Genomic DNA, 25,928 nt, shown 5'->3' with positions numbered 1-25,928 from the left:
AGTGAATACAAACTAAGATCAGGCATAAAACTCTTCCAAGAAGCTGCTTCTCCGCTCAGCGGAGGTTTTTTTCCTCTCCTTCTTATCAACAAGCGAGTTGCTAGGGCAGGAAGGGCAGTGGGAGGTGACGGGAGGGCTGAGAGCGAAGGTGGGTAGGAGGGTGGCCGAGGCAGACAGCCCGTCAGCTCCGTGACGCGGCCAGCTGGTGGGGTGGTGTTTTAAACGGAACTGCATCCCAGTGTAGATGCCCGCGTGTGGATTTACGATCCACCCTGTGACCTGTCACTTTTATATATTCGCACACGAGGGAGTGGAGTGGTTTCCATAGAGAGGAAGTATCACGGCCCACTTAGGACCAATACAAGAAGAGGAGCCGGCGACCCCAGCGGAGACAGGAGTTCAGGGGGATGCTCCTGGAGCAGACCCCCCGGTCCTGAAGCTGCCACCCACCTCACAGGCATTTCCACGATCGGAGGGAAGTCCGCTCACAGGTAAGGCTCGGCTGCCTAAGCTGATTTGCCCCGAGTCAGGCAGGAGGTGCTGGGGACTGGACGGGGTGAGAGGTCCGGGTTGCAAGCACCTGGGGTGTGCAGTGCTGAACAGCAGGGTCTGTGTTTCCAACAAGGAGAGGTCGGTCCCCAAGGGACCACGGGGATGATTCCTGGGGGGCAAACGGATCCTCCCTTTGTGGGTAGGGAGATCTGCCTTTACCAAGGGAGACAGAATAGGTGCTTACGAAGAGTTTTCTGAACAAAGCCCAGTTCTGAGCATGAAAATCACGTGAAAGAGGCAGGCGGATGAGGGCAGGGGGCTTAGAAACTGCGGGCTAGGACCCCTCCCCGTCTGCCGGAGCAGGAGGATGCTCACACTCACTGGTGATCAGATGCATCTCCTTTCATTCTCCCCACACACCTGTGAGGCAGGTGATGTCTCCTCTTTAGGAGGTGGCCACTGACAGGCTACGGGGTCCACTGAGGGCATTTGAGGGTGAGGGACGTTGCCAGCTCAGGACCTCTGCCCTCAAATTCCAGGGCCCTTTCCTGTGGCTACAATGGGGACACTGGAGGAAGGGGACAGATGCCTGCAATGACTAGGTGCCACCCACGAAGGGAAGGATGCTGGAGGTCTGCATTCGAGGTCCAAGTGTTCTGAGAAATCCTATTTTCAATGTTCTCCTGTGACATTGCCATCTAGCGTGTGTGCACACACACACACACACACACACACACACACACACACAGAGCACTTCTGAGAATGAACGACTTAAGAAAATGCACATGAATGCTGTCCATGACAAGTGTTCTCTCCGGCATATCAGCTTTCTCCTGCCTGCTCCTCCCTCTTTGCAGGGAGGACCTTTCACGAATAAACCCCCTCTGCTCACTTGGAGGGTGATTTGCTTAGAGGTTTGCATACGTGTGACACTCGGGGCTTCTACCCAGCGCATGACTATAACACCTTTGGAAACGCTTAATGCTTCCCTCCATTCAGTGGTCATAGTTTCAGCAAGCGTCTTTTAATTCAGCCCCTTGCTGGTGTCTGCAGAGGAACTGGGTCAAATGGGACCCTCTCGGTCTCTTTGCTACTGGAAAACGGGGCTGGCCCTGGGCATGGCTGTGGTCACGCGTCTGCCCTCTGGCTTCACTTTTTCCTTTGCGGGCACTCTCCCTCGCAGGTGCTCTGAATGTCAGGTCCCCTCCCTGCCTCTCATCCCGGGGTGACTGTCACAGCTCTCAGAAGTGTGTGTCTTCAGAGAAGCACTGCCTTCAACGAATGGCTGAGTTTCAGGTCTCCAAACAAGAAAACTAAAGATGCAGGATTTTACTCCTGAAATCTCATCTACATGGGGAGCGCTTGTTTTCAGAGCAGGTGGCAGGGAAATCCCAAGCCTTGGTGCTGGTGCCCTAGGGGCGATGGCAAAAAAAAAAAACCCCAAAGGATGTAAGAGAGAAACTAGCTTAGGAATCCGACTCTAGTCAGGAGCAGACACTGGACAAAGCTAAACAGAGAGTGAGAGAGTGAGAATGAGCGAGAGAGAGAGAGAAAGAGAGAGAGAGAGAGAGAAACACATGCTCAATCCCCTACTGGGCCCCAGGGGAGCCCAGTGAGGAGGGCCACAGTGGGAGGCCAGGGCTGGGTCTGGTCCCTGCGAGGAGCAGAGGACAAAGGGAGAGAGCGACAGAGAAAGGTAACTTTCCCACCAGTACCAACCCTCTCTCCGTGAATTCGTTTTTGGGTTTTGTGGTTTTGTTTTGTTGTTGTTGTTTAATCTTTGAAAGTGCTCCCAGGCTTTAAGATGCCTCCAAGGTGCGAGGCAGCTCAAGCCATGATTCATGGTAGGTTTATGCAGAACAGCCAACGAGCTCCTCAGTAAATGATAAAGCCGGAAGTCCGGTTATTGAACACCCTATGGAAAAAAAGAGGAAGGCCACTTTTCCCACAGTCAACACACCCTTGTAGAAGAGTCTCCGGGAACTGGGCACACAATTCTAAGGAGCTCAGAGATTGGCTGGGAATCTGAGACAGTGGTTCTCTAAGTGCAGTCCCTGGACCCACAGCATCCGCGTCCTCTAGGGAGGTGTTAGCAATGCTGATTCTCAGGCCTCGACCCAAACCTGCTGATGCAGAAACACGTGGGATGGGCCCAGCAGCTCGGCTTTGAACAATCCCTTCAAGGGATTCTTTTTTGTTGTTGTTGTTGTTGTTGTTATTGTTGCTATTTCTTGGGCAGCTCCCGCGGCATATGGAGGTTCCCAGGCTAGGGGTTGAATTGGAGCTGTAGCCACCGGCCTACGCCAGAGCCACAGCAACGCGGGATCCGAGCCGCGTCTGCAACCTACACCACAGCTCACGGCAACGCCGGATCGTTAACCCACTGAGCAAGGGCAGGGATCGAACCCGCAACCTCATGGTTCCTAGTCGGATTCGTTAACCACTGCGCCACGACAGGAACTCCCCTTCAAGGGATTCTGAACACTCTGAAGCTGGAGAGCCGCTTACTTAGACTGACTTCAAGGCAAGGGGAGCCTGCCTGGGTTAGGATGGAGAGAACGGTATGCAGCCCAAACATAAAAGCCAGAAACACAGCAGAACAAGGATACTGGTCTGCAGGATGAGACGATGCAGCATAGCTGTGTATCTATATTTATTTTGTATTTATATACACATTACACAATTTATATTGTATTATTTATATTCTTATTTATCCATTTTCACAACTTCTATTATATGTATAGGTAGAGGTCTATCACTTCCGAGATGGCTGTTCATGAACCGAGTTTTATCCTAACTGGACCTGGAGATTATTTTTATGTAAACAGATATGAACCAAGCTTCTTCGTTATTTGGTTAGACCAGAAGCTTTTCCATTTTCACCTGTCACTTCACCTTTATAAGGTAGAGGCTATTATCCCCAATTATCGGATGAGGAAGTCGAAATTCTCAGAGGTTAAGTAATCTGCCCATAGCCCGCAGGCAAATAAAGACACAGTTGGAATTTGAACCTCCATCTGTCTCACCTGTGTCCACACTGCTTCCCCCCGCATGCTACGAGCTAGTTCCTACGTTTGGATCCTCTAAAGCCAGGATCACCTGTCATCAGAAGCATCGGAAGGGCTTGTGACAATGCAGATTGCTGGCCCCAGAGTTTTTGATTTACTAGATCTTGAGCAAGAGGGGAGGATTCTTTGCATGTCTGACACATTTTCCCTGATGCTGCTGGTCCAGAGACCTCTCTCTGAGAACCACTGGAGTTGAACATTAACAAAGCCCTGCTGGCTGGGAATCCGACTCCTTCCCGACCCGAAGGCCCTCTCACACCCCTCCCCTGATGCTCTTTTCTGCTGCAGGGAGAGATGCTGATTGCAGCCCCCTTCCTGCTGCTGCTGCTCCTCGGGGCCCCCAGGACAAGCCTCTCCCAAAAGCTCCACAAAGCCGAGACCCTCTTCAGCTGCATCAACGCAGCCCTGACTGAGGCCAAGAAGGGCCAGCTGGGGGGCGCGCCCCTGCCGAGCAAGAGAAGCTTCCCGCTCCTCCCCAGCCAAGACCCGCCCTCGGGAGCAGCCGAGGAGAAGGGGGAGGAGGAAGACAAGGAGAAGCGGCCCTTCCCTGGCTCCGGGGGGGGCGGGGGCGCCGGAAGCACCCGGTACAAGTACCTGCCCCAGCCCCAGCTCAAGGGGAGGCTGTACCAGGACAAGGCCAAGAGCGACCGGCGCACCAAGTTCACGCTGTCCCTCGACGTCCCCACAAACATCATGAACGTCCTTTTCAACATCGCCAAGGCCAAGAACCTGCGAGCCAAGGCAGCCGCCAACGCCCACCTGATGGCCCAGATTGGGCGGAGGAAGTAGACGGACGCTGAGGCCCGCGGGAGGGCGGTCCAGGGGGAGGAGGAGGCGGGCCGGGAGGGATGCGCCCTCGGCCCGTCTGTAGTGACAGGCATCGGCCCTGCTTCGCAGGCCGCTCCACCGCTCAGCCCCTCTGCCCCTTCCTGCCCCCCGCCCAGCTCCCCCTCCTCTGTCCAGACACACAGCCGTGCAGCATTGTCCCTGCTGCCCAGCTACGAGGCCACTGATGTCGCTCCCTGCCTTCGGCCTCTCCTTCCTCATCCCCCACGGGGAAGGGCAGAGGTCACGCCCTCCTGCCCTCCACGCGGCCCTCTGATGACCCAGAAGAGGGCGTGCAGCCGACCCCTTCCGCCCACCAACCCCAGCCAAGGCCGGGAGACCAAGGACTCACCCTCCTGTCACCAGACCCCCTGCACACCCCCCCCCCCACGCCGCCGTCCCCAACCCCCATCCCCACCCCATTAAAAACGATGGCTTCTCCAACCGCTGGCTTGTTTCGGTTCCTCTTCCGTCAGCCAGCTGCCGTCAAGCCTCTGCCGGCTGGGACAGGGGACACCCACTGAGGGGAATTACAGGGGAGTCCATTTCTGACCTCGCTCTGGGCAGGACTGGTTCCTGGAGGCCTTAGGAGCTGGGAAGAAGGGCCTGGGAAAGGCCAGATGGGCAGGGCTCTCCATGGCCTGGTCCCCGGGGCACAGCCTGGCATCTGCCACAGGGTGGGCCCCCCTGGGCTTGGTAGAAGAGGGCGCTTTCAGTTACCCGCCTTGGGACAGCCCGACCTCCCAGGGCTTGCTAGGGATTGGGCCACTAAGTCTGTAACAGGTGCTTCTGGGACCCATGTCACTGTCCAGCCCAGTGCTGGGCACCGTGGGGAGGCTGATGTGGGAGGCAAGGCCTCTGCTCTCTGGAAGTCAAAAGTCTAGGTGAACAGACAAAGTCAAAGTGTGAAAAGCAGGGACCACCAGGGACCATCTAAGTGGTGATCTGCAAGGTGAGAGCAACTAGTGTAAAAAAGCGAGGAATCTGGAGTGAGATGAGAGGATTTAATATAACAGTCACTAAAAATGGACATCAGTGAGAATTCTGATGGCCCCTGGCTCCAAAGCCTTCTGCACAGTGATAAGTTCATAAACCCATGAAAGGACCTTCTGCACGATAAACTAAACCACATGCACACACACCAGCAACAAACCCCACCACCGCCAGAAGCAAATTCCAAAGACACATGAATGACAAGTTTGGGGAAATGTTTGCCTCTCATGTAAAAGACAAATGTCTTCTTGGTCTATACATATATAAAGAGCTACTAAAAACTGACAAGAACAAATGCAAAAGAAAAATAATCAAGAACATGAATAGATCATAGACACACACATACACACACAAATACAAATAATCCTTAAGTGTTATGAAAACATTATAAACTTTTTTTTTTTTTTTGTCTCTTTTAGGGCCACGCCTGCAGCATATGGAAGTTCTCAGACTAAGGGTTGAATCAGAGCTGTAGCTGCCAGCCTACACCACAGCCACAGCAATGCCGGATCCAAACCGAAACTGCAACCTACACCACAGCTCATGGCAATGCCAGATCCTTAATCTACTGAGAGAGGCCAGGGATTAAACCTGTATTCTCATGGATGCTAATCAGATTCATTTCCACTGAGCCACGACAGGAACTCCATAAACTTCATTTCTAAGACAAATTGAAACTGTTCTCAGGGAGTTCCCGTCGTGGCTCAGCAGAAATGAAAATCCCACTAGTATCCATGAGGATGCAGTTTTGATCCCTGGCCTCACTCAGTGGGTTAATGATCTGGCTTTGCCACAAGCTGTGGTGTAGTTCGCAGATGTGGCTTGGATCTGGCATTGTTGTGGCTGTGGGGTAGGCCAGCAGATACGGTTCTGATTGGACCCCTAGCCTGGGAACTTCTATATGCCACAGGTTCAGCCCTAAAAAAAGAAAAAGAAAAAAAAAAAAAAAAAAAACCAATAAGAACAACAAAACTGCACTCAGGAGTTCCCATTGTGGCTCAGAAGGTTAAGAACCCGACATAGTGTCTGTGAGGATTCAGGTTCTGTCCCTGGCCTCGCTCAGTGGGTTAAGGATCCAGCTTTGCTAAAGCTGTGACATATAGCTGGATCCCCCATTGCTATGGCTGTGGTATAGGCCTGCAGATGCGGCTCTGATTCAACCCCTAGCCAAGGAACTTGCACATGCCACAGGTGTGGCCTTAAAATAAATAAATAAGGAGTTCCCGTCGTGGCGCAGTGGTTAATGAACCCGACTAGGAACCATGAGGTTGCAGGTTCGGTCCCTGCCCTTGCTCAGTGGGTTGAGGATCCAGCATTGCTGTGAGCTGTGGTGTAGGTTGCAGACGCGGCTCGGATCCCCTGTTGCTGTGGCTCTGGCTTAGGCCAGTGGCTACAGCTCCGATTCGACCCCTAGCCTGGGAACCTCCATATGCCACAGGAGCGGCCCAAGAAATAGCAAAAAGACAAAAAAAAATAAATAAATAAAAATAAATAAATAAATAAAAATTTTAAAAATAAAATAAAACAATACTTATGCAGAATTTCTCACCCATCATAGCAACATAGTGGCAGGTAGCCAGGGTTAAAGTGTATTTTACTAGGCTACGGCAAGCCCGTGGGAGTCCCTGGGTGACACAGCAGGCTCCTGGGACTCAAGGATTTCACCTCAGGATTGGGACTTTCTTAAGTCCTCAGTATGCAACCATTTGTTATCTTCCCGAGGTAGAGGTTTGAATCTCTCTGTCCAGCCAATCACAGAGCATCTCCTGAGTCAGGTGTCCCCCCTCTCATTCCACTGACGCTGCTCCTCCAGCTCAGCTAAGAGCCCCATATTGCCGAATTCAGGATTCAGGCCACAGCCTTCACATCTCTTGACAAAGCATCCTGCTGGACCAGCACCTGCCCCCCCCACACTTTGTCCAACCTGGCTTTCAGGACACCATAGTGTTTCCTTTCTTCCCCGACAGCCCTCCCTCTGAACCTCCTTTGCAGGTTCCTTTTGCCGGTATGTTCTTCCTCCAAATACCTGCATCCTCTCTGTGTCACTCCCTCCAAGTCCTTGTGAAATGCCTCTTTCTCACTGAGGCCTCTGTGACCACAGCCTCCCACACTGCAAACTCCCGCCTCTGACCAGGTTGTAGTGTTTCACCAGAGCACCAGGGTACCAGCCACTTTAACGTGATGGTTTCCTTGTCTTTCAGCCCCACCTCCACTGACATGGAAGCCATAAAGGGAGGGGCTGATTTGTTAGATTCAGTGTTTATTCCCGGTGATCAGAATAGTGAAGAGCACATGACTGGGGCTCAGTGGATGGCTCATGATACAGTTACTTAAACGAGGATGAGTAAATTTCTTGTGACAAGCAATCTGTACATATGTAGCATTTAAAGGACTGTATGCATAACATTTAAGAGTATTTGGCCTATCAACTATAACAGAAAAAAATAAAAACCATTATAAAAAAAGAAAGAAATCGTAGAGGAAAAGGCTGACGGATAAAATGTAAAAGTTTCTGTATGTTTAAACAAAATGAGAAGATAACAACAGACACATTTAAGAAATTGTGACTTTATATATATATATATGAAAATCACAAAAAAGGAAACAGAAATGGTTAACAAAATATGAAAAAATATTCTTTTCCATGTATATATATGTATAATTGGGTTACTTTGCTGTACAGCAGAAATTAACAGAACATAGCAAATCAACTATAATAAAACTTTTTAAAAAAAGAGTATTTGGCCTAATGGAATCATATTCAGCCTTATAATTCCAATATTTAAATATGCAAATTGAGTAAATATTTTATACCTGTGAACTTAAATAAAAATCTTACTAGTGTATAGACAGTTTGGGACACCTAAGAATAATAATCCCCATATTTATAGTTTAATGTATTAGATTTTAAAAGAATTACTTAGAGTACTTGGGAAAGGTTGTCAGACAAAGTTCTTAGAATAAAATAAATTTATAAATACAATCTAAAATATTTGAGATTTATCTAAGATTGCAAAGGAAACCAAAAATTCATATATATCCCCTTTGAAAGTGATTATATAAATTTGCTAAGCTTAGAAATAAAAAGATTTATAAGCCAAGCTTAAAAGTTTAAGAAACTATTAGGAATTTAATCTTAATTTTAGTAGTTTATTATTTTTAAAAAACAAAAGCAAATTTCTAAATGGCCTTTTCTCAGTTTTCTAAATGTCTTTTCACGTGTGCACACGCACACATACACAAAAACAAATACCCTCCGGAACACCAAAAAATCCTATGAATAACAGCAATTATTTAAGCATTTCACTAGCGCCCTCCAGTGTCTGAAGAGAAAAACAACACAAGCACATAGAAGAAGATTTTACTTAGTATAAAAGCCTAATAAAAGTTCAAAGCACTATATAGGATATTCACAGGAAAAGACATGCCATCAATGAGTATTTACTGCAGTATTTTCAATATAGTGAAAAACTTCATGGTGTTTCTCCACTCCGCCTACCTCCCGGGGTCAGAGTAAATGGATTCCCAAGAGGCTACTTGGAACAGGTGACGCCTGAACTGGGTTTGGAGTAGGAATTACATCACACGGTGTAAAGAGGTGGGAAGAAGAGAGAACGCCGGGAGAAGCGGCAGAGGCGAGAAAGCACGTGCTGGGAAGAGGGGAGCCTCCGGTTTGAAGGGAATGCAGAAGAACATGGTGAAAAGTAATGAAATGTCCCTTCCACCAAACTGCAGTCATGGAGACAACAGCTTGAGTTGAAAAGCTGTTGAAAGTGGTAGGTTGTTGGAATGGAGCTCTCGAAAGCCAAATCTCATCACAGTGATTCTGGTTTGCAAGGGCAGCTCCCAGCAAAGTGTCCGAAATGTAGGGGAAGTTCCGGGCTCCAGGTCTCGAGGAAGAAGGTGCTAGCGTTGCACTTGAGTAAATCTCACACCAAGACCCTCAACGGTAGGCCTCCAGCCAAGGCTTTGGAGACTGTTACTTCAGCTGCCTGCCCGGAGCCAAAGCACTGACTGACCACGTGGAGGCACCCAGCGGACGGGTAAGCCCCGTAATGCAGGAGGCACCTGAAACCCACCTACAGGCCACTCAAGTGCCACACCTGCTGAATCTCCTTCACCTGGTCACCTTCCTGTCAACCAGTAGGCTAAATGTCCCAGATTTTTAAAAATCTTGCTATTGGTTTTAATGCATTTATAGCTGTTCTGTCCCTTTTCTTTTTTTGGTGGGGGGGCGCCTGTGTGGCATACGGAAGTTCCCATGCTAGGGGTCAAATCAGAGCTACAGCTGCCAGCCTGCAACACAGCCACAGCAACTCAGGATCTGAGCCTCCTCTGCAACCTACACCACAGTTCATGGCAACGCTTAACCACGGAGCAAGACCGGGGATCAAATCTGAGTCCTTATGGGTATTAGTCAGGTTCATAACCCACTGAGCCATGACGGGAACTCCCGAGTCCATTTTATATTATCACTTGTTTAAACGCGGGGCAGTTTAATACAAAAAAGTTAATCCCGTTAGGTGGTTTTTGAACTTAAATCCTCAGGTGCCCCTCCATCCAAACGCCAGGGCTTCTCACTCAGCAAGTCCGCAGTGAAGCTCGAGCATCTGCATTTTTTTCCTAAACCTCTTAAATGGTTTGGATGCAGGGCTCTGCTGGCTGCGCGTCAAGAACATGTCCTCAAGGACAGAGGGGCCGAAAGAACTGACTTTGCCCGTCCAAGCTGCAGGACACACAGATTCTCACGTTTGAGACATCCGAGAACATGCTGCTCCTTTGTTTGTGTAGAGAGCAGACTGAGACGGGAAGGCCCACATCTGGAGGAAGCAAAGGACCGAAAAGAGTCACTGCTTCATCAACGCACAAGACAGCGACGCGGGGGGAATGACACCCATCATCCTGCTGCACTGGTTTCCGCCTCAGCTCCGGGGAAGGGGAACCATTCACTCTGCGGTTCCACAGACACTTGGCTGAAAAAGCGGAGAATAAAGCCAGGTTTCCATTCCAACCAAAAAGGAGGAAAAAGAAAAGATGAGACCCAGAAGTTGAAAGGACTCCAAACCTTGGAGGCGCACAGGGAGCGGGGCTGCGCGGCACCTGCGGAGGCAGGCGTGTCCGCTCACTGTCCACACGGACCCATCTGATGAGGGTGGATCTCAGGGTCTTGCTTCGTTTCCTTTTTCTTCTAATCCGGGGAACTCTACCCATCGAGAGTAGAGCATGCGCGTTGACCGGAGCGCTCAGGCGCACCTGTCAGCTGTGCATCAGAAACTCCGCCCCACTTCCTCATAGTCCTTCTCCAGGACGGCCAAGTCTTCCCTGGCCTCTTCAAACTCGCCCTCCTCCATGCCCTCCCGGATGTACCAATGCAGAAACGCTCTCTTCGCGAACATGAGGTCGAACTTGTGGCCCAGGCGGGCCCAGGCCTCCGCGACCGCCGTGGTGTTGCTCAGCATGCAGACAGCCCGCTGGGCCTCGGCCAGGTCCCCTCCTGGCACCGCCCTGGGGGGATGACCATTGATGCCCACCTTGAAGCCAGTGGGACACCAATCTACAAACTGAACGGAGTCCCTGGACTTGACGGCCGCGATCGCCGCGTTGACCTCTCTGGGGACCACGTCCCCTCTGTAGAGCAGGCAACAGGCCACGTACTTCCCCAGGCCAGGGTCGCACTTGACCAGCTGGTTGGAGCGCTGGAAGCAAGCAGCAGTGATGTCTAACACAGAGGGCTCCTCGTGGTGGGCGTTGTCGGGGGAGAGGATGGGGGCAAAGCTTGTCATGGGGAAGTGTATTCTCGGGTAAGGGACCAGGTTGGTCTGGAATTCCACTAGGTCCACGTTGAGGGCCCCCTCAAACCGGAGGGAAGCCGTGATGGAGGAGACCGCCTGGCTCACCAGCCTGTTAATGCTGGCGTAAGAGGGGCGTTCAATGTCAAGTCTGTGGTGGCATATGTCATAGACGGCCTCATTGTCCAGCAGGAAGGTGCAGTCTGAGTGCTCCATGGTGGGGTGCGTGGTAAGGACGGAGTTATAAGGCTCCACCACGGCAGTGGACATCCTGGGGGCTGGGTAGACGGAGAACTCCAGTTTAGTCTTCCCGCTGTATTCCAGCAAGAGCTGCTCCATCAAAAGAGATGTAAATCCCGAACCAGTGCCTCCTCCAAAGCTCCGGAAAATCAAAAATCCCTGAAGCCCACTGCACTGTTCTGCCTGCGGAGAATAAGTGGGATGTGAGAGTTTGGCCAGATAAACCCGGAAGCAGTGGTCGTGGTCAGACACAACCAGTTCCCCCAAACAAACCAACTTTCGGAAAGGACTGGTTTTCCACTGTTAACCCCACAACCCACATATTACTTTGACACATACCTGAGCAGTGAATTCTGGAGTGGGGAAAGTGCTTTAGAGTTTTACCATAAGCAAAAGCGCAAATATTCAACCGTCTTTTGCTACCCTTCATGCGTGTACCTGTATGGGCCCTAAAATGAGTTCTCTATTGATAACAAAGAAAATGACAAGCAAAATGTTGAAGCAAGGTCATTTTCTGACCCCTCGGAAGATGTGGTAAATTTCACTTCCACACCGGATCTACTGTGCTAGTGTCAAAGGCACTGTATTCCCTAATGATTATGCCAAACACCAAAATAATTACTAGAAAAAGATTCTCCAGACACAGGTCCTTAAAGAAGAATTAGCTGTCAATAAACAGAGTAACTAGTCAGGTAGGATGTACTTCCTGTTAATTGTGACCACTGGAAAATGACTAGTTTTAGACTGCTTTGGAAGTCTCTGATAAGATGAGCCATGAGCCAGCAGAAGCAAGAGTAGGTAGGGTCAGGAACAAGAAGGAAGTCCTGCCATCTGTAACAACACGGATGGGCCTCGTGGGTAATTAAGGGAAATAAGCCAGAGAAAGACAAATGCTGTATCAGTTCACTTGGAAATGGCATCGAAAAGAGCCAAACTCACAGCAACAGAGTCTGGGGGGAAGTGAGCTGGTGGTCGAAGGGGAGAAACTTTCAGCCAGAAGATGCATCAGTTCTGAGCATCTAGTGTACAGCACGGAGTGTAGTTATTAACACTGTCTTGTACACTCGAAAGTTGCCGAGGGAGTTCCCGTCGTGGCGCAGTGGTTAACGAATCCGACTAGGAACCATGAGGTTGCGGGTTCGGTCCCTGCCCTTGCTCAGTGGGTTAACGATCCGGCGTTGCCGTGAGCTGTGGTGTAGGTTGCAGACGCGGCTCGGATCCGGTGTTGCTGTGGCTCTAGCGTAGGCCAGTGGCTACAGCTCCGATTGGACCCCTAGCCTGGGAACCTCCATATGCCACAGGAGCGGCCCAAGAAATAGCAAAAAGACAAAAAAAAAAAAAAAAAAAGAAAGTTGCCAAGGGCATAGATCTTAAAGGTTGTCACCACCAAAAAAGGAGGGGCCGGGATTATTCGAGGGATAGATCGTTAACTATCCTGACTGCGGTGATCGTTTGGCAAATACACGTACATCGAAGCACCGCATATTTACAGAGGGTCATGTATACCTCAGGAGAGCAGGGACAGAGTAAAATGAAACATTTCCTCCCAAAGGTGGAGAAAAACACCAAAGGGTCGACGGGGCTTCTGCTGCAAGCGCCGAGGCTTCCTTCCCGCTCCCTAGTAAAGAACCCTGATCAGCTCCCGCATCGGGCCCCGCCCAGCTCTGAGCATGCGCAGGAGGCTCCCAGGTGAGCGGTGGGGCGGGGATGGAGACGCAGGTGCAAAGGGCTGGGGCCGCCTGCGCGGGTCCCGGGGGATCCCAGCCGCTCAGGCACGGCCCCCGGAAAGAGAGCGGAGCTACTTGCCAGCTTTCGGAGCCTCTCTAGCACAATTTCGACAATTTCAGGCCCCACAGTGTAGCGACCTCGGGCGTAGTTGTTTGAAGCGTCCTCCTTTCCGCTCACCAGCTGCTCAGGGTGGAAGAGTGAGCGGTACCTGCCCGCGCGGATTCCGTCTGCAAGGGGAAAGGAGGGTCAGTGCCTCCACCCCATCCCGCCGCTAATCTGCTAATTTACGCAGCCCTCTCCCTACCCCCCCCCGCCCCCCGTCTCTCTCCCACTGTCGTGGAAAAGAAATGGATTTATTTTATTTTTTTTAAAGAAGTGGATTTAAAGTGCTGAAATGGCCTTCCTTAGTCTAATATTATTCCTATAAAACTGAAAGCAACAACATCTGTCATTAATAATCATAAATACTTATTTTATAATCATTAGTAATCATTTCCCCCACAATTAGAAGATTCATTTGGCTCCTTGCTTTTTTGGAATCATTTTCAAATCTTCCCTTCCCCCCCCCCCCTCTTTTCCCGCTGCACCCGTGGCATATGAAAGTTCCAGGGACCCGCATCAAATCTGAGCTGGCATTGCGACCTATGCCATGGCTTCACCAATGCCGGATCCTTAACCCACTGCGCTGCTCTCGGGATCGAACCAGCGCCTTCACAGAGTCAAGCGGATCATTAACCCACTTTGCCACAGTGGGAACTTCTCCTCTTTATAAGCAGGTAATGCCAAATTTCAGGTGCTTTGTCAGAAGGTTCTAGCAACTGGCTTTCAAATCCAGGAAAAGATTTACTGTTCTGTTACAATAGATTTGTGTGGGGAAATTAACAAGGTTTTCATTCTTTTCATCACACAGAAAAAGAAGGCTAAGCTGGGCTTCCCTGTGGGTATGTTTGTCATGCTAATCACCCGAGTGGCCACTGAGAGAGCCTCTGGATTTGGAAAAGGGCCACATGACCCCCTTCAGATACAGCCATGTCATCTCAAGAGGCCACCCGCCGAAACCTGACGGGTTTACGTGGGTTGTGGACCTATGAGTACACCAGAGCAGAAAGCTTACGTTACCTACAACCGTCGGCTCCAGGTCCATGAAGAGTGCTCTGGGCACGTGCTTCCCAGCTCTTGTCTCGCAAAAGAAGGAATCGAAAGATGCGCCCGCAAGCTCCATTTTATGTGCCAGCCGATCCTTCCCACCGTCGAGAACAACGCCGTCAGGCTGGATCCCATGTTCCAGGCAATAGAGTTCCCAACAAGCATCCCCAATCTGGACGCCAGCTTGGCCAATGTGGACAGAAAGGCACTCCCTCTGAAATGAGACGTACGAAGTTACAGCTCCCCTGCTTCTTTAACCTGCTAACATGAGCTAATCGCTCAGCACGTCTGCTCATAACTAATGCGAACCAGGCTGGCATGAGCTACATGGCTAAGGAAAACTGTCTCAGGGAGACCAAAAACCAGGGTACAGGCAAGCTTCAGGAACATCTGAGCCAGAGACCGCTGTTCGAACAACTTAAATTAAGCACCTATTATGTGATGGTTAAGAATGAGTTGAAACATATCACATATTTTCTCACCCAGACAAAAATTAGCTACTTATTGGAAAGGAATAAAACCAAAATGGATATACAGGCTGATACATAATAAAACCCACTGAAGTAAATTAAAGATGTTACCTTTTCATGTCTTGAGATTTTACATTTACTATTCATATGTGTTCTAAATAAGGAAAGATGTTACAAGCCTCAAAGTAGTACAAAATTTACCCAGGGAACATGCTAGAGATTTAACAACCCCAAAATGTAAAAATTCTATACCATAATAAACAAAAATATTGATTATATTAAGGCTTTATGGGAGCTCCCACTGTGGTGCAATGGGATTGGTGGCATCTTGGGAGTGCTGGAACAAGGGTTCAATCCCTGGCCTCGCTTAGTGGGTTAAGGATCCAGTGTTGCTGTGAGCTGTGGTGTAGATCGCAGGCACGGCTTGGATCCTGCACGTGGCTCTGGCTGTGGCGCAGGCTAGCAGCTGCAGCTCTGATTCAGGCCCTAGCCTGGGAACTTCCATATGCTGTGGGTGTGGCCCTAAAAAGACCAAAAAAAAACAAAGGACTTGTGTACAGTTCTTCATACATAAGGGCTATATATATATAGGCAATTTTATATACATCAGTTAAAAAAGACTTGAGGAGTTCCCATCGTGGCTCAATGGTTAATGAATCCAACTAGGAACCATGAGGTTGCGGGTTTAATATCTGGCCTCACTCAATGGATTAAGGATCCAGCATTGCCACGAGCTGTGGTGTAGGTGGCAGACACGGCTCCGACCCTTCGTTGCCGTGGCTGTGGTGTAGGCCAGCGGCTACAGCTCCAATTAGCCCCCTAGCCTGGGAACCTCCATATGCCATGGGTGCGGCCTGGAAAAGACAAAAAAAGACCCAAAAAAATAAAAAACACTTGAGACCTCTACTAGGTACATAGGCAAATGACATTAACAAATGAATTACAAAAGAAAGAGTCTAAAGCACCCAGATTTAGGCACAATGGCTTCACAGGATCACTATTTATAAGCGTAAAAACCAAGAACCCATCTACTTAACCATTCACCTGTCGTCAGTCACTTAAATACATCAATACAGTGGCATGTTATGCGACCTTTCAATATTTACCCCCAAAAAAGCATATGACATGGGAAATGCTTGTGTTAAAATATTAAGGGAAAAGCATATGTTATATAATTGTACCAAAATATGCTGTCAGGTACATTTAAAAATAAGCATACTCAACCATGAAAAAGAATTACATAACACCCTTTGCAGCCACATGGATGGACTTAGAAATTATCATACTAAGTGAAGTAAATCAGAAAAAGACAAATATCATATGATATCCTTTATACATGGAAACATGACACTATGAACTTATTTAGAAAACAGAATCCCTCTCACAGACGTAGAAAATAAACCTATCGTGGCCAAAGGGGAAGGGGGAAGAGATAATTAAGATTTAGGGGTTAGTAGACATTAAACTACGCCATACAAAATAAATAAACAACAAGGTCCTACTCATAGTACAGGAAGCTACATTCAGTGTCTGGTAATAAACCAGGGTGGAGGAGAACGTGTATGTGTTTAACTGAATCACTTTACACCAGAAACTTACACAACTTTGTAAATCAATTAGACTTCAATAAGTAAAATAAAAATAAGCCTAGAACAAAGCCTTTAAATGCACCAAAAAAAATTTTTTTTTGCTCTTTTTGCCATTTCTTTGGGCCGCTCCCGCGGCATATGGAGGTTACCAGGCTAGGGGTCAAATCGGAGCTGTAGCCACCGGCCTACGCCAGAGCCACAGCAACACGGATCCGAGCCGCATCTGCAACCTACACCACAGCTCACGGCAACACCAGATCCTTAACCCACTGAGCAAGGGCAGGGATCGAACCCGCAACCTCATGGTTCCTAGTCAGATTCGTTAACCACTGCGCCAGGACGGGAACTCCTTAAATGCACCAAAATATTAACTCTAGTTATATCTGGGTAGTGATTTTTTTTTCCTATTTAAACCTTCCTACTTCCCTTCACCGTCATCAGCCTCCACTCTTCTCTCCCACTTTTAAATCACTATTCCCTTTTTTTTTTTTTAAGGCAAACACCTTTTTTCCCTGTAATTTCCTGTAATTTAAATATCTACGCATCTAAGAGCAGAAAAGTTAAAACTAAAAATCTAAAGGGACAGCAATTGCCGACTTAAATATTGTGGTTTGAGAGCCAATGGCCACGGAAAAAATCTAGGCAGAGGGTCTTACAGGGTGAGAAACCTGTTCTTTGCATCATCAGGCCCCTTCAAGCTGTGTGCCTGATATGCTGATAGGGAGCCCCCTTGTCTGTGCACAGCTGCCCTTTCTCAAGATCTGAGACTGAACAACCAAAAGACCAAGGCGGGGAAGAGGGAGCGTGGCCGGTCACACCCCTGCAATCTGACCCGGACCCTGATCGGCCTCAGCCGCAGCCACACAAACCCTGTACTTTGTCTCCTGGATTCACAGGGCACAGCACAGCCGGGTCTCTGCTTTACAAGGAATTCAGGTTCATGACTTGCATAGAACTTCCCTCTTGTTGCTTTTCTATGCAACTATGACTCGCATGACAAAGGCAGTAAACTCAATTCAAGAAGCACTTCACTTAGAACCAAGCACTTTTCCAACCTCTACCTGCAACAGAAACATCCAAAGGGCACCCCCCCCAGCAGCCTTCCAGCACCCCCAGCCCCCATCTCCAAAGCAGAATCCATTCCTCACCCCTCCTGATGGACTTCAAATGACCCCAGTACATTGCCTGCTGTAATCAGATCAAAACTTACCTAAAGCGTGGTCAGTTTTAAAAACTTAAAAGGGGGGCTCCCTTGTTTCTACATCATTAAAGCCTCTTACATGTAGATTTCTCTCACCTCCCTCCCTGGCTGTTTACCACCCAGGCCACGGGGCAATTACAATATTCGCAGTATAAACAGTTACCGACATGAAAACAACCACTGCTCTTCGTGGGGACTGTTCCCCAAGTGGTTCGGACACAGGAGTAAAACTGAGCTTTCTGAACTTGGCAGGAATGCTTGACCCAAAGAAGGATCGATCTTGACCCTCTGGCTCGAGAAGTAGACGAATTTATCTCATAGCTGTGTCCCCCTTATTCTCCATCTTATTCTTCTCTTGGCCTTTCATCCTTCCCAAACTGCCCATTAAGATATTAGTCATACTATTAAATAAGACTGTAAAATAGCCCTAAATATCAATTAATAGATGCTGCTTTAAAGCATATGGGAATTGCTAGGACAGCCAAATTTTTTTTTTTTTTTTTTTGGCTGTGCCCACTGCATGCAGAAATTCCCAGGCCTGGGATCGAACGCTAACCACAACAGTGACCAGAGCACAGAAGTGACAACACCAAGTCCTTAAACTCTAGGCTACCAGGGAACTCCAAGGACAGCGCAGCTTTCTAATTACCTTTTTATTGGGGGATAAATCTGAATTGTAGATTCATGTGCAGTTGTAAGAAATAATACAGAAACAGCTTGTGGCCCCCTTGCCCATTTTCCCCCAGTGGAAATCACACCCAGATCACACCCAGAACAGCAAAATTGGCAAGTCAGGACAGGCCACTTCCATTCCTGCAAGGATCCTTCATGTAGGAAGGCATAATTTTTAAGAACCAAACAATATAAAACTTCCTTAAAATGTTGGAAAGAGAGTCTAGTGGGGTGAGAAGAGCAAAGATGAAAAAACAGTTTGCTTGCTTCCATTTAAGAATTAAAAATTCTAAGATAACTAAAAATTGCTATAACTGGAACTTAGGAGGTTACACTGTTGGCAGGAGTATAAATTGGTGCAGCCACTGTGAAAAACAGTATGGAGGTTTCTCACAAAACTAAAAATATAACCGCCATATGATCCAGCAATTCCACTCCTGGGTATATATTCAAAAAAAGCAAAAATACTAATCCAAAAGATACATGTACCTCGGTGTTCATAGCAGCCTTATTTACAATCGCCAAGATGTGGAAGCAACCTAAGTGTCCATCAGCAGATGATAAAGATGTGAGATAGATAGATAGGTAGATAGATAGATGATAGATAGAGATACCACACACACAATGGAATACTACTCAGCCATCAAAAATGAAATTGTGCCATATGCAGCAATATAAGTGGACTTGGAAGGCATGATGCTCAGTGAAATAAGTCAGACAGAGAAAGTCAAATGCCATATGATGGCATTCACGTGGAATTTTTTTAAAAAGTACAAGAAACTAGTGACTATAAAAAAAAACAAGCCAACTCACAGATATAGAGAAGAAACCAGTGGTGACCAACGAGGAGGGGGGAGGGGGGAGAGGGATAAAAAGGCACAAACGATTAGCTATAAAATAAGCTGCAAGGATATACGGTACAACACCGGGCACAGAGCCAACATTTTGTAGTAACTCTAAGTGGAGTATGACCTTTGAAAATCGCCCATCACTGCACTGTACGCCTGTACATACATACTGTACAACAACTCCCTGCCAAAGGAAAGCGACTCTTAAAAAGTGGTCCCCAAATAGAATTAGTGTCAGTTACTGTATTCGTTATTGTTCCCAAAGAACCAGACTCAAGAGAGGACGAGATAGAGGTGCCCTCTCTTCCCCCTGCCACACCTTTATGAGCTTAGCAAGGCCGACATGGGTCTGAAGTCCCCAGAAACTCTGAAAGCATAACTAAAAGCGAAGCAATTAATTTCTACAGAAGAATTGGCACTCGGTCTAAAGCGAATATAAAAACTTAAGGAAGGAGAGGATTTTCCCTCAGGGCTTCCATTAGAGGCAGGGGACAATTACATATCGATGAAGCTTTTCCTAAAAGCAGTAGAATTACAGATGAACAGATGAGATTCAAAGATTCAAATCTGGAGTCCCCGTCATGGCGCAGTGGTTAATGAATCCGACTGGGAACCATGAGGTTGCAGGTTCAATCCCTGGCCTCACTCAATGAGTTAAGGATCCGGCGTTGCTGTGGCTCTGGTGTAGGTTGGTGGCTACAGCTCCAATTAGCCCCCTAGCCTGGGAACCTCCATACATCGTGGGAGCAGCCCTAGAAAAGGCAAAAAGGCAAAAAAACAAACAAACAAAAAACCAAAGATTCAAATCTGATCCCGAGACGGGTCTATCGGAAGAAACTAACATCTCTTTAAAAATTGTCTTCTCATATTAAGAATCTATAAAGAATTGTTTGGTGGGCAAAAGAGACAAATCTGAGGAATCAAATTTGCTCCCACTGTTGATGGCAATATCGTCAATAACATACAAGTGCCAAAGCCACTTACCATGCTGATCTGAAGGTGCCCTGCTGCCCCGCGGTAATGACAGGAGCCCGCCCAGGTGAGCTTTATAACAGAGCAGGAAATGACTCCACCTGAGGCCTGAGAAGCCAGCTCCACTTAAAGCAGCACAACCTCTTTTCAGCTTTTCAGTTCTCTGGTGTCGAAGGAGCTGTGCTGGGCCTGACACCCTGTGATAAAGTCTATGCACCACTGGGCATGAATTTGCTAAAGTTTATCCCAGTCTGCTTCCAACTTCTCAGACCTAGGTTGAAAATAACATATATATATATTTTTTAAAATCCCCCTCTCAGAGTTCCCATTATGGCTCAGTGGTTAATGAATCCAACTAGGAGCCATGAGGTTGTGGGTTCGATCCCTGGCCTCGTCGGATTAAGGATCCGACGATGCTGTGAGCTGTGGTGTAGGTCGCAGACAGGGCTCGGATCTGGCGTTGCCGTGGCTGTGGTGTAGGCCAGCAGCTGTAGCTCCAATTAGACCCCTAGCCTGGGACCCTCCACGTGCCACAGGTGTAGCCCTAGAAGGACAAAAAGAAAAAAAAAAGAACAAAGAAAAAAATCCCTCTCTCGTATTAAGAATGTATGAAGGGGAGTTCCTGTTGTGGCTCATCAACTTAGGAACACGACTAGAAACCATGAGGTTGCAGGTTCGATCCCTGGCCTTGCTCAGTGGGTTGAGGATCTGGCGTTGCCGTGAACTGTGGTGTAGATTGCAGATGGGGCTCGGATCCAGCGCTGCTGTGGTTGTGGTGTAGGTTGGCGGCTGCAGCTCTGATTTGACCCCTTGCCTGGGAACCTCCATATGCCGCACACATGGCCCTAAAAAACAAACAAACAAAAAAAACGGTTAAGTGTCCGCTGTTGTCACTGCAGCAGTTTGGGTCACTGCTTTAGTTCGGGTTTGATCCCTGGCCCCAGAACTTACACATGCGGCCAAGAAAAAAAAAAAATCTAAGAACACCAGCAAATGTATCACTTGGTAAGCAGTTTTACAAAGTTTGATTTATTTGATTAATGTAAGGAAATGGATTTTAGAATAACCGACTTACATATTTTTTTTTCTCTTTAGGGCCACACCTGCGGCATATGGAAGTTCCCAGGCTAGGGAACTGCAGCCACTAGCCTATACCACAGCCACAGCAACACTAGATCCAAGCCACATCTCTGACCTGCACTGCAACTTGTGGCAATGCCGGATCCGTAACCCACTTAGTGAGGCCAGGGATCAAACTGGCATCCTCATGGATACTAGTCAGGTTCTTAACCCGCTGAGCCACAATGGGAACCCTGACTTACGTGGTGATTTATATTAGAATACCAGTTGCGGAATATATGCACTATCAACCTACGTAACGACTGGTGTCATTGCCTGTGGCTGGAGACTTGGGGAATAATCTTTGAGGAAATTCTCCCAAAGCATATTTGTCCGTCTGTGGAGGTAAAGCTGCGGTTAGAGAGACATGTGGGTATCGTTTAGTTCCAATTAAGACACTGGGAATAGCTTCTCTGGGGGGGAAATCTGGAGCCTGATTTTATGCACGTGGAAACTGAACCATAACTGATTTCCTCGAACCCTGTCCTGAAGAATATATTAATGGAGGGGACAGGTGGCCTAGGGCTGAGGAAAGAAGATGGAGGGAACATTTGTGTGTGCTCAGCGCTGTCCAAGGCAGAGCAAGACGGGGCGTTCAGACAGCAGAAAGTCGATCTCTCATAAAATCAGGACGGTGCCCCAGACTTTCCTGTGTCTTGAACAGTCAACCCTCAGAAGCGTCCACTCCTCTTTGCTCCCTCCGTCTAGGTACCCAGCCTTTTTCCTGATACAGCTTGCTTTCTGTTCATTGCTTTCCTAGAATCTAGCCCAGAGCCTGGCACTTTAGAGTAGGAATTCCATACATACTTGTGTGTGATTGAACAGAAGAGTAAGTTCCCGAGCGTCTGAAAATTGCAAAGGGAGCTCTGCCTAAAATGACAGGATCCACGTCCCCGAAAAGAAATCCCTCCCCACCGAGAATCGCCACATCCACATCCTGGATTACTTACCCCTCCGGGAACTGATTATCACAAGTTCCCGCGGGACAATCTTCCGTTCCCATACCGTCAAAGAGCTAAGGACAGACTCCAACCTCTGCAGGTCTCCAGTGCTAGGCTGAAAGGATGAAATTGCCCTTTCTGGGACTAGAAAGGTCCGATGTGAGGGATTCCATACAGCAGAGTTTAAACCCCTCAATCCTAGGAAGCTCTCTCTCTAGGTGGAGACCAACCGCCTGGACCACATTTTTGTACTGTTTCATTCTAACCGCTACAAAGCAGTACTTTCTTAAAGGGGGGGGGTGGGGGTAGAATAGAGTTGGTTCTTAGCTACAGGCATTTTCCTCTCTAATTTCTTACCCTTTTTAACACAAAAACATTTTTCCTTGTACCATAATTGTAGTGCAAGTTCAGTACCTCATGGGTTTAAAAAAGTACACAGGAAAGTAAGAAAGAGAGAGAAAAAAGGAAGGAAGGAAGGAAGGAAGAAAGAAAGAAAGAAAGAAAGGAAGGAAGGAAGGAAGGAAGGAAGAAAGAAAGAAAGAAAGAAAGAAAGAGAAGGTTAAATTTTTTTTGCTTGTTTTTTAGGGCCGCATCTGTGGCATATGGAGGTTCCCAGGCTAGGGGTGTAATTGGAGCTGCAGCTGCTGGCTTGCACCACAGCCACAGCAACACCAGATCTCAGTCGCATCGTCAACCTACACCACAGCTCACAGGTCCTTAACCCACTGAGCCAGGGCCGGGGATCGAACCCTCATCCTACATGGATGCTCGTCGGGTTTGTTACTGCTGAGCCACAAGAGAAATTGGAGGATTTTCAGTACTTAATGTCTGAGCACCTCGAGACATTTGAATACTTGGATTTCATCTTTTTCCTCTGCTAAAGCTCTAAAATGAATATACTGAATATACCACTGCGGTCCAGATTTTTCTTTAGAAATTACAATATGCTCTTCTATTACACACTTCCCCGTTAACTTACATTGGCTGAAAGTATCCTTTCCAGTGGCTCGACCATAATTCCTCATTTTCCTATTACAATTTATTTAGATCATCTTTGTTCTACCTGGTCTTATGAACACCAGTGCCCTCAACATCTTCATGTTGTCGGGGAAACAAAACTTTACTTCTAGCCTTTTGGAGTATCCAGCTGGGCACGAGAAGATGGATTAACAGAAGCGCCAACAGGGGAGCCCCCACAGGAAAACAAATACCAAAGAAGTAGCAAAACTTTAGTGATGACTACTAGGTCGGAGGATGAGAGGGAATTATGGAAAAGTAACTAAAGCACGTGGGCAGACCAAAAGAAGATAAGAGTTATTTAAACCAGGTCTGTCTGGACAGAATTCTCTGTCCTCTGACCCCACCCCTATCTCTGGTGATAAGGGCCCCTTATCTCTGGGGAGAGGGGCAGCTCGGCTGTCACGTGGGAGGTTTCTCTCCTGCTTGGTTTCTTCAGGTGCCTGCCGCTCAAAATAATCCTACGGCTAAAGTAGCATTTTTGGGGGTGGCAAATCCTGGCTCCATCAATGTATACGTAATTTTATTCCTTATGCTAGATTCTCAGAAATGGAATCACGGTGTCACAATAAAGGTTATTTTTAAAGGCCTTGACACATACAAAGCAATATTTTCAACCGAAGAATAGGCTATTTAGCATTCGCCTTTTTTGAGAGGGTCCTTTATGTGACATGGCCCCCTTTGCTGCTTTCTCAGAATTAGAGGATGAAGGCACTTTCACCTCTCCTTTGCTGAGGAGCAGCTGTCTCTTCTGCAGTGGGACACAGCAGGTCTCAGGATCAGACTTTACCGGTTTCCTGGAAACGGCGTTGAGAACACATTTCCATTGCCTTTGGTAATAGGGATTTATCTCCCATGATTAATTCAGCACGTACACGCCGCATTTTAGGTGATGACTTTCAACCTCTCTTCTCCCCCACAAGCTAAGAAAGATCTAAAATGCTTCCAATTTGTCTTGGCCTCTGGTGAAAGCCCTAATGAACACTGAACAGTCCCCAGGCCTTGGGGATTTAGGAGAGGCGTCAGAACTAAATCCGGGGCCACGCGGATTTATCAGCAGATTTATCAGCAGAGCCCTCCCCTTCGATCCTCCTCCCGTCCGAGGGGAGGGGGCGGGACTCCGCACTTCCTAGCAACCGCGCGCCGTCCCCTGATTGGCTGGTCGCCGCGCGGCCGCCATTTTCAAACCCCGGAAGATGGCGGCGGCGGCGGCGGCGCCCTCCTGACAGGAACCCCGCTCCGGGCCGCAGCGGTCGGGCGCCGTGCGGCTCCCTGCCGGCCTCCCGGGCAGCCGGCCACCGCGCTTCCCTCCCCGCGCCATGGAGTCCGAGCCGGCGAACCAGGAGCAGAGCCGGCCGCGGAGGCGAAGCCGCCGGGCCTCGGGGCTCAGCGCGGGCGGCGCCGCGGAGCTGTTGGCGGACACCCCCGGGCCGGGGCCGGACGGCAGGTGAGCGCAGGGCCGGCGGCGCCTGGGGACCCGGCGTCGGGGCGAGCGGGGGGAGGGCAGGGCCGGGCCGGGCGGCTTACGCTCCCTCCTCTCCTCCGCCCCCTCCCCGGCCTTCCTTCTCCTCTCTTTCCCCCGCCGCCGCCTCTCCTCCCTCCTCCGCTTCTTTTCGTCCCCCTCCCGTACTGACCTCCCTCCAGGATTTCCCTTTCCTCGTCCTCGTCCCTCCTCTTCTCCCCCTCCTCCCTCCCTCCTCCCTGTCCCCCTCCCCGTCCCCCTCCCCCTCCTCCCTCCAGGATTTCCCCTTCCTCGTCCTTGTCCCCCCTCCTCCCTCCCCCTTCCCTGTCCCCCTCCCCCTCCTCCCTCCCCCTGTCCCGCCCCCTTCCCTGTCCCCCTCCCCCTCCTCCCTCCCCCTGTCCCGCCCCCTTCCCTGTCCCCCTCCCCCTCCTCCCTCCAGGATTTCCCCCTCCTCGTCCTCCTCCCTCCTCTTCCCCCTCCTCCCCGCCCTCCTCCACTTCTTATCGCCCCCTCCCTCTCCCCTCCTCCCTCCTGTATCTTCCCTCCCTCCCCCCAACCCCCTCCTCTTCCCGTCGGGTCTCCCCTCGTATTTCCCCTTCCTTGTCCTCTCCCCCCCACCACCGCCCACCTCCTCCCTTCACCGTCCCCCAGGTCCGCCCCGCACACCCTGCAGGTGGCAGGTTTTGGGGTTGGCTTTGGGACGCTTCCGGAAGGCCAGCGTGGAGCTGCGGGATCGGGGGCGGGGGGGGGGTTGTCACTGGAGCCGGGCGACGTCTAACACACACCAGGCTTCCCGCCTAAAAGCCAGCCTTAAACGGAGAGTGTTGCCGAGGCCAGAGTCCCTGTTCTGGGGCCTTGCCCGTCGGTGGTCAGAGCGCCGCTCAGGGCTCCAGCCTCCTGGGTGAAGCGACCCAGAAGGACGGACGCCGGCTTTTTAGCTGCTGACCCATTTCCCGTTGGGTCCGGTGTGTCTGCAAAGGGAGGAGCGAGCCGGCGGCTTCCGAGGCCGCGTCGGGAGGCGATGCTGCTCCAGCTCGGCGGCGGAGCTGCGAGTGGAGGTGGCGGGCTGCAGGGCTTGCTCGTTCATCGCTGGGGTTGTGTCCTGAGCCGTCCGGGGTGACACTGGCACCCACTTCTGCGAGTTGGAACGTCAGTGAGGTTAGGCCACAGAGAGCTCTCAGCAAATGCTACCTGTTATTCGTCGGTTCCTCTAAGAGTAATTCCACATCCGCTCCATCTTTTCAGAAGTTCCTACGGTCCGCTCACGTTATTATTTCAGGTACACTATAGGACCTTACATAATTTACATTCCAGTCCTGCCTGGATGTGCCAATCCCTTTTTGAGAGAAAGGAAAA

At 49.3% G+C, this 25,928-nt stretch overlaps 3 protein-coding genes across 11 annotated transcripts in view; 2 read left to right on the top strand and 1 right to left on the bottom strand.

The window, feature by feature from the left end:
- The first annotated feature begins 211 nt into the window (after positions 1–211).
- UCN3 (urocortin 3) lies at positions 212–4,813 on the top strand. Its single transcript, XM_003130826.5, has 2 exons — positions 212–491; positions 3,849–4,813. The coding sequence occupies exon 2, from the start codon at positions 3,855–3,857 to the stop codon at positions 4,347–4,349; it is 495 nt and encodes a 164-aa protein (XP_003130874.4). The 5' UTR covers positions 212–491; positions 3,849–3,854; the 3' UTR covers positions 4,350–4,813.
- Positions 4,814–7,930: 3,117 nt separating this feature from the next.
- Positions 7,931–25,836, bottom strand: TUBAL3 (tubulin alpha like 3). Of its 9 annotated transcripts, XM_084980577.1 has the most exons (6): positions 23,073–24,211; positions 22,103–22,208; positions 20,046–20,304; positions 14,255–14,495; positions 13,210–13,362; positions 7,931–11,586 (listed from the first exon to the last, which is right to left on the bottom strand). In XM_084980577.1, exons 3-6 carry the CDS (start codon positions 20,046–20,048, stop codon positions 10,646–10,648), a joined length of 1,338 nt encoding a protein of 445 aa, XP_084836703.1. In that variant the 5' UTR covers positions 20,049–20,304; positions 22,103–22,208; positions 23,073–24,211; the 3' UTR covers positions 7,931–10,645. The 9 variants fall into 9 exon arrangements, with proteins under 9 accessions (XP_084836703.1, XP_084836702.1, XP_084836705.1 ...); XM_084980576.1 differs by lacking the exon at positions 20,046–20,304 and having other exon boundaries at positions 23,073–24,146; XM_084980579.1 differs by lacking the exons at positions 20,046–20,304; positions 22,103–22,208; positions 23,073–24,211 and adding an exon at positions 25,358–25,836.
- The window catches only part of NET1 (neuroepithelial cell transforming 1), a 46,301-nt gene continuing 44,661 nt past the window's right edge, over positions 24,289–25,928 (top strand). The window contains exon 1 of the mRNA XM_084980568.1: positions 24,289–24,557. Coding sequence (XP_084836694.1) covers positions 24,430–24,557 — 128 coding nt within the window. The 5' untranslated portion in view covers positions 24,289–24,429. The remainder of the gene's footprint in view (positions 24,558–25,928) is intronic.

Source organism: Sus scrofa, chromosome 10 (genome assembly GCF_054392235.1).
Source record: "Sus scrofa isolate SSC_HxYL_T2T_F1_AM1 chromosome 10, Sscrofa_HxYL_maternal_Yorkshire_Landrace_v2.0, whole genome shotgun sequence".
In the NCBI taxonomy this organism is placed as follows: Eukaryota; Metazoa; Chordata; class Mammalia; order Artiodactyla; family Suidae; genus Sus; species Sus scrofa.
This window is presented reverse-complemented; position numbering and strand designations above follow the sequence as displayed.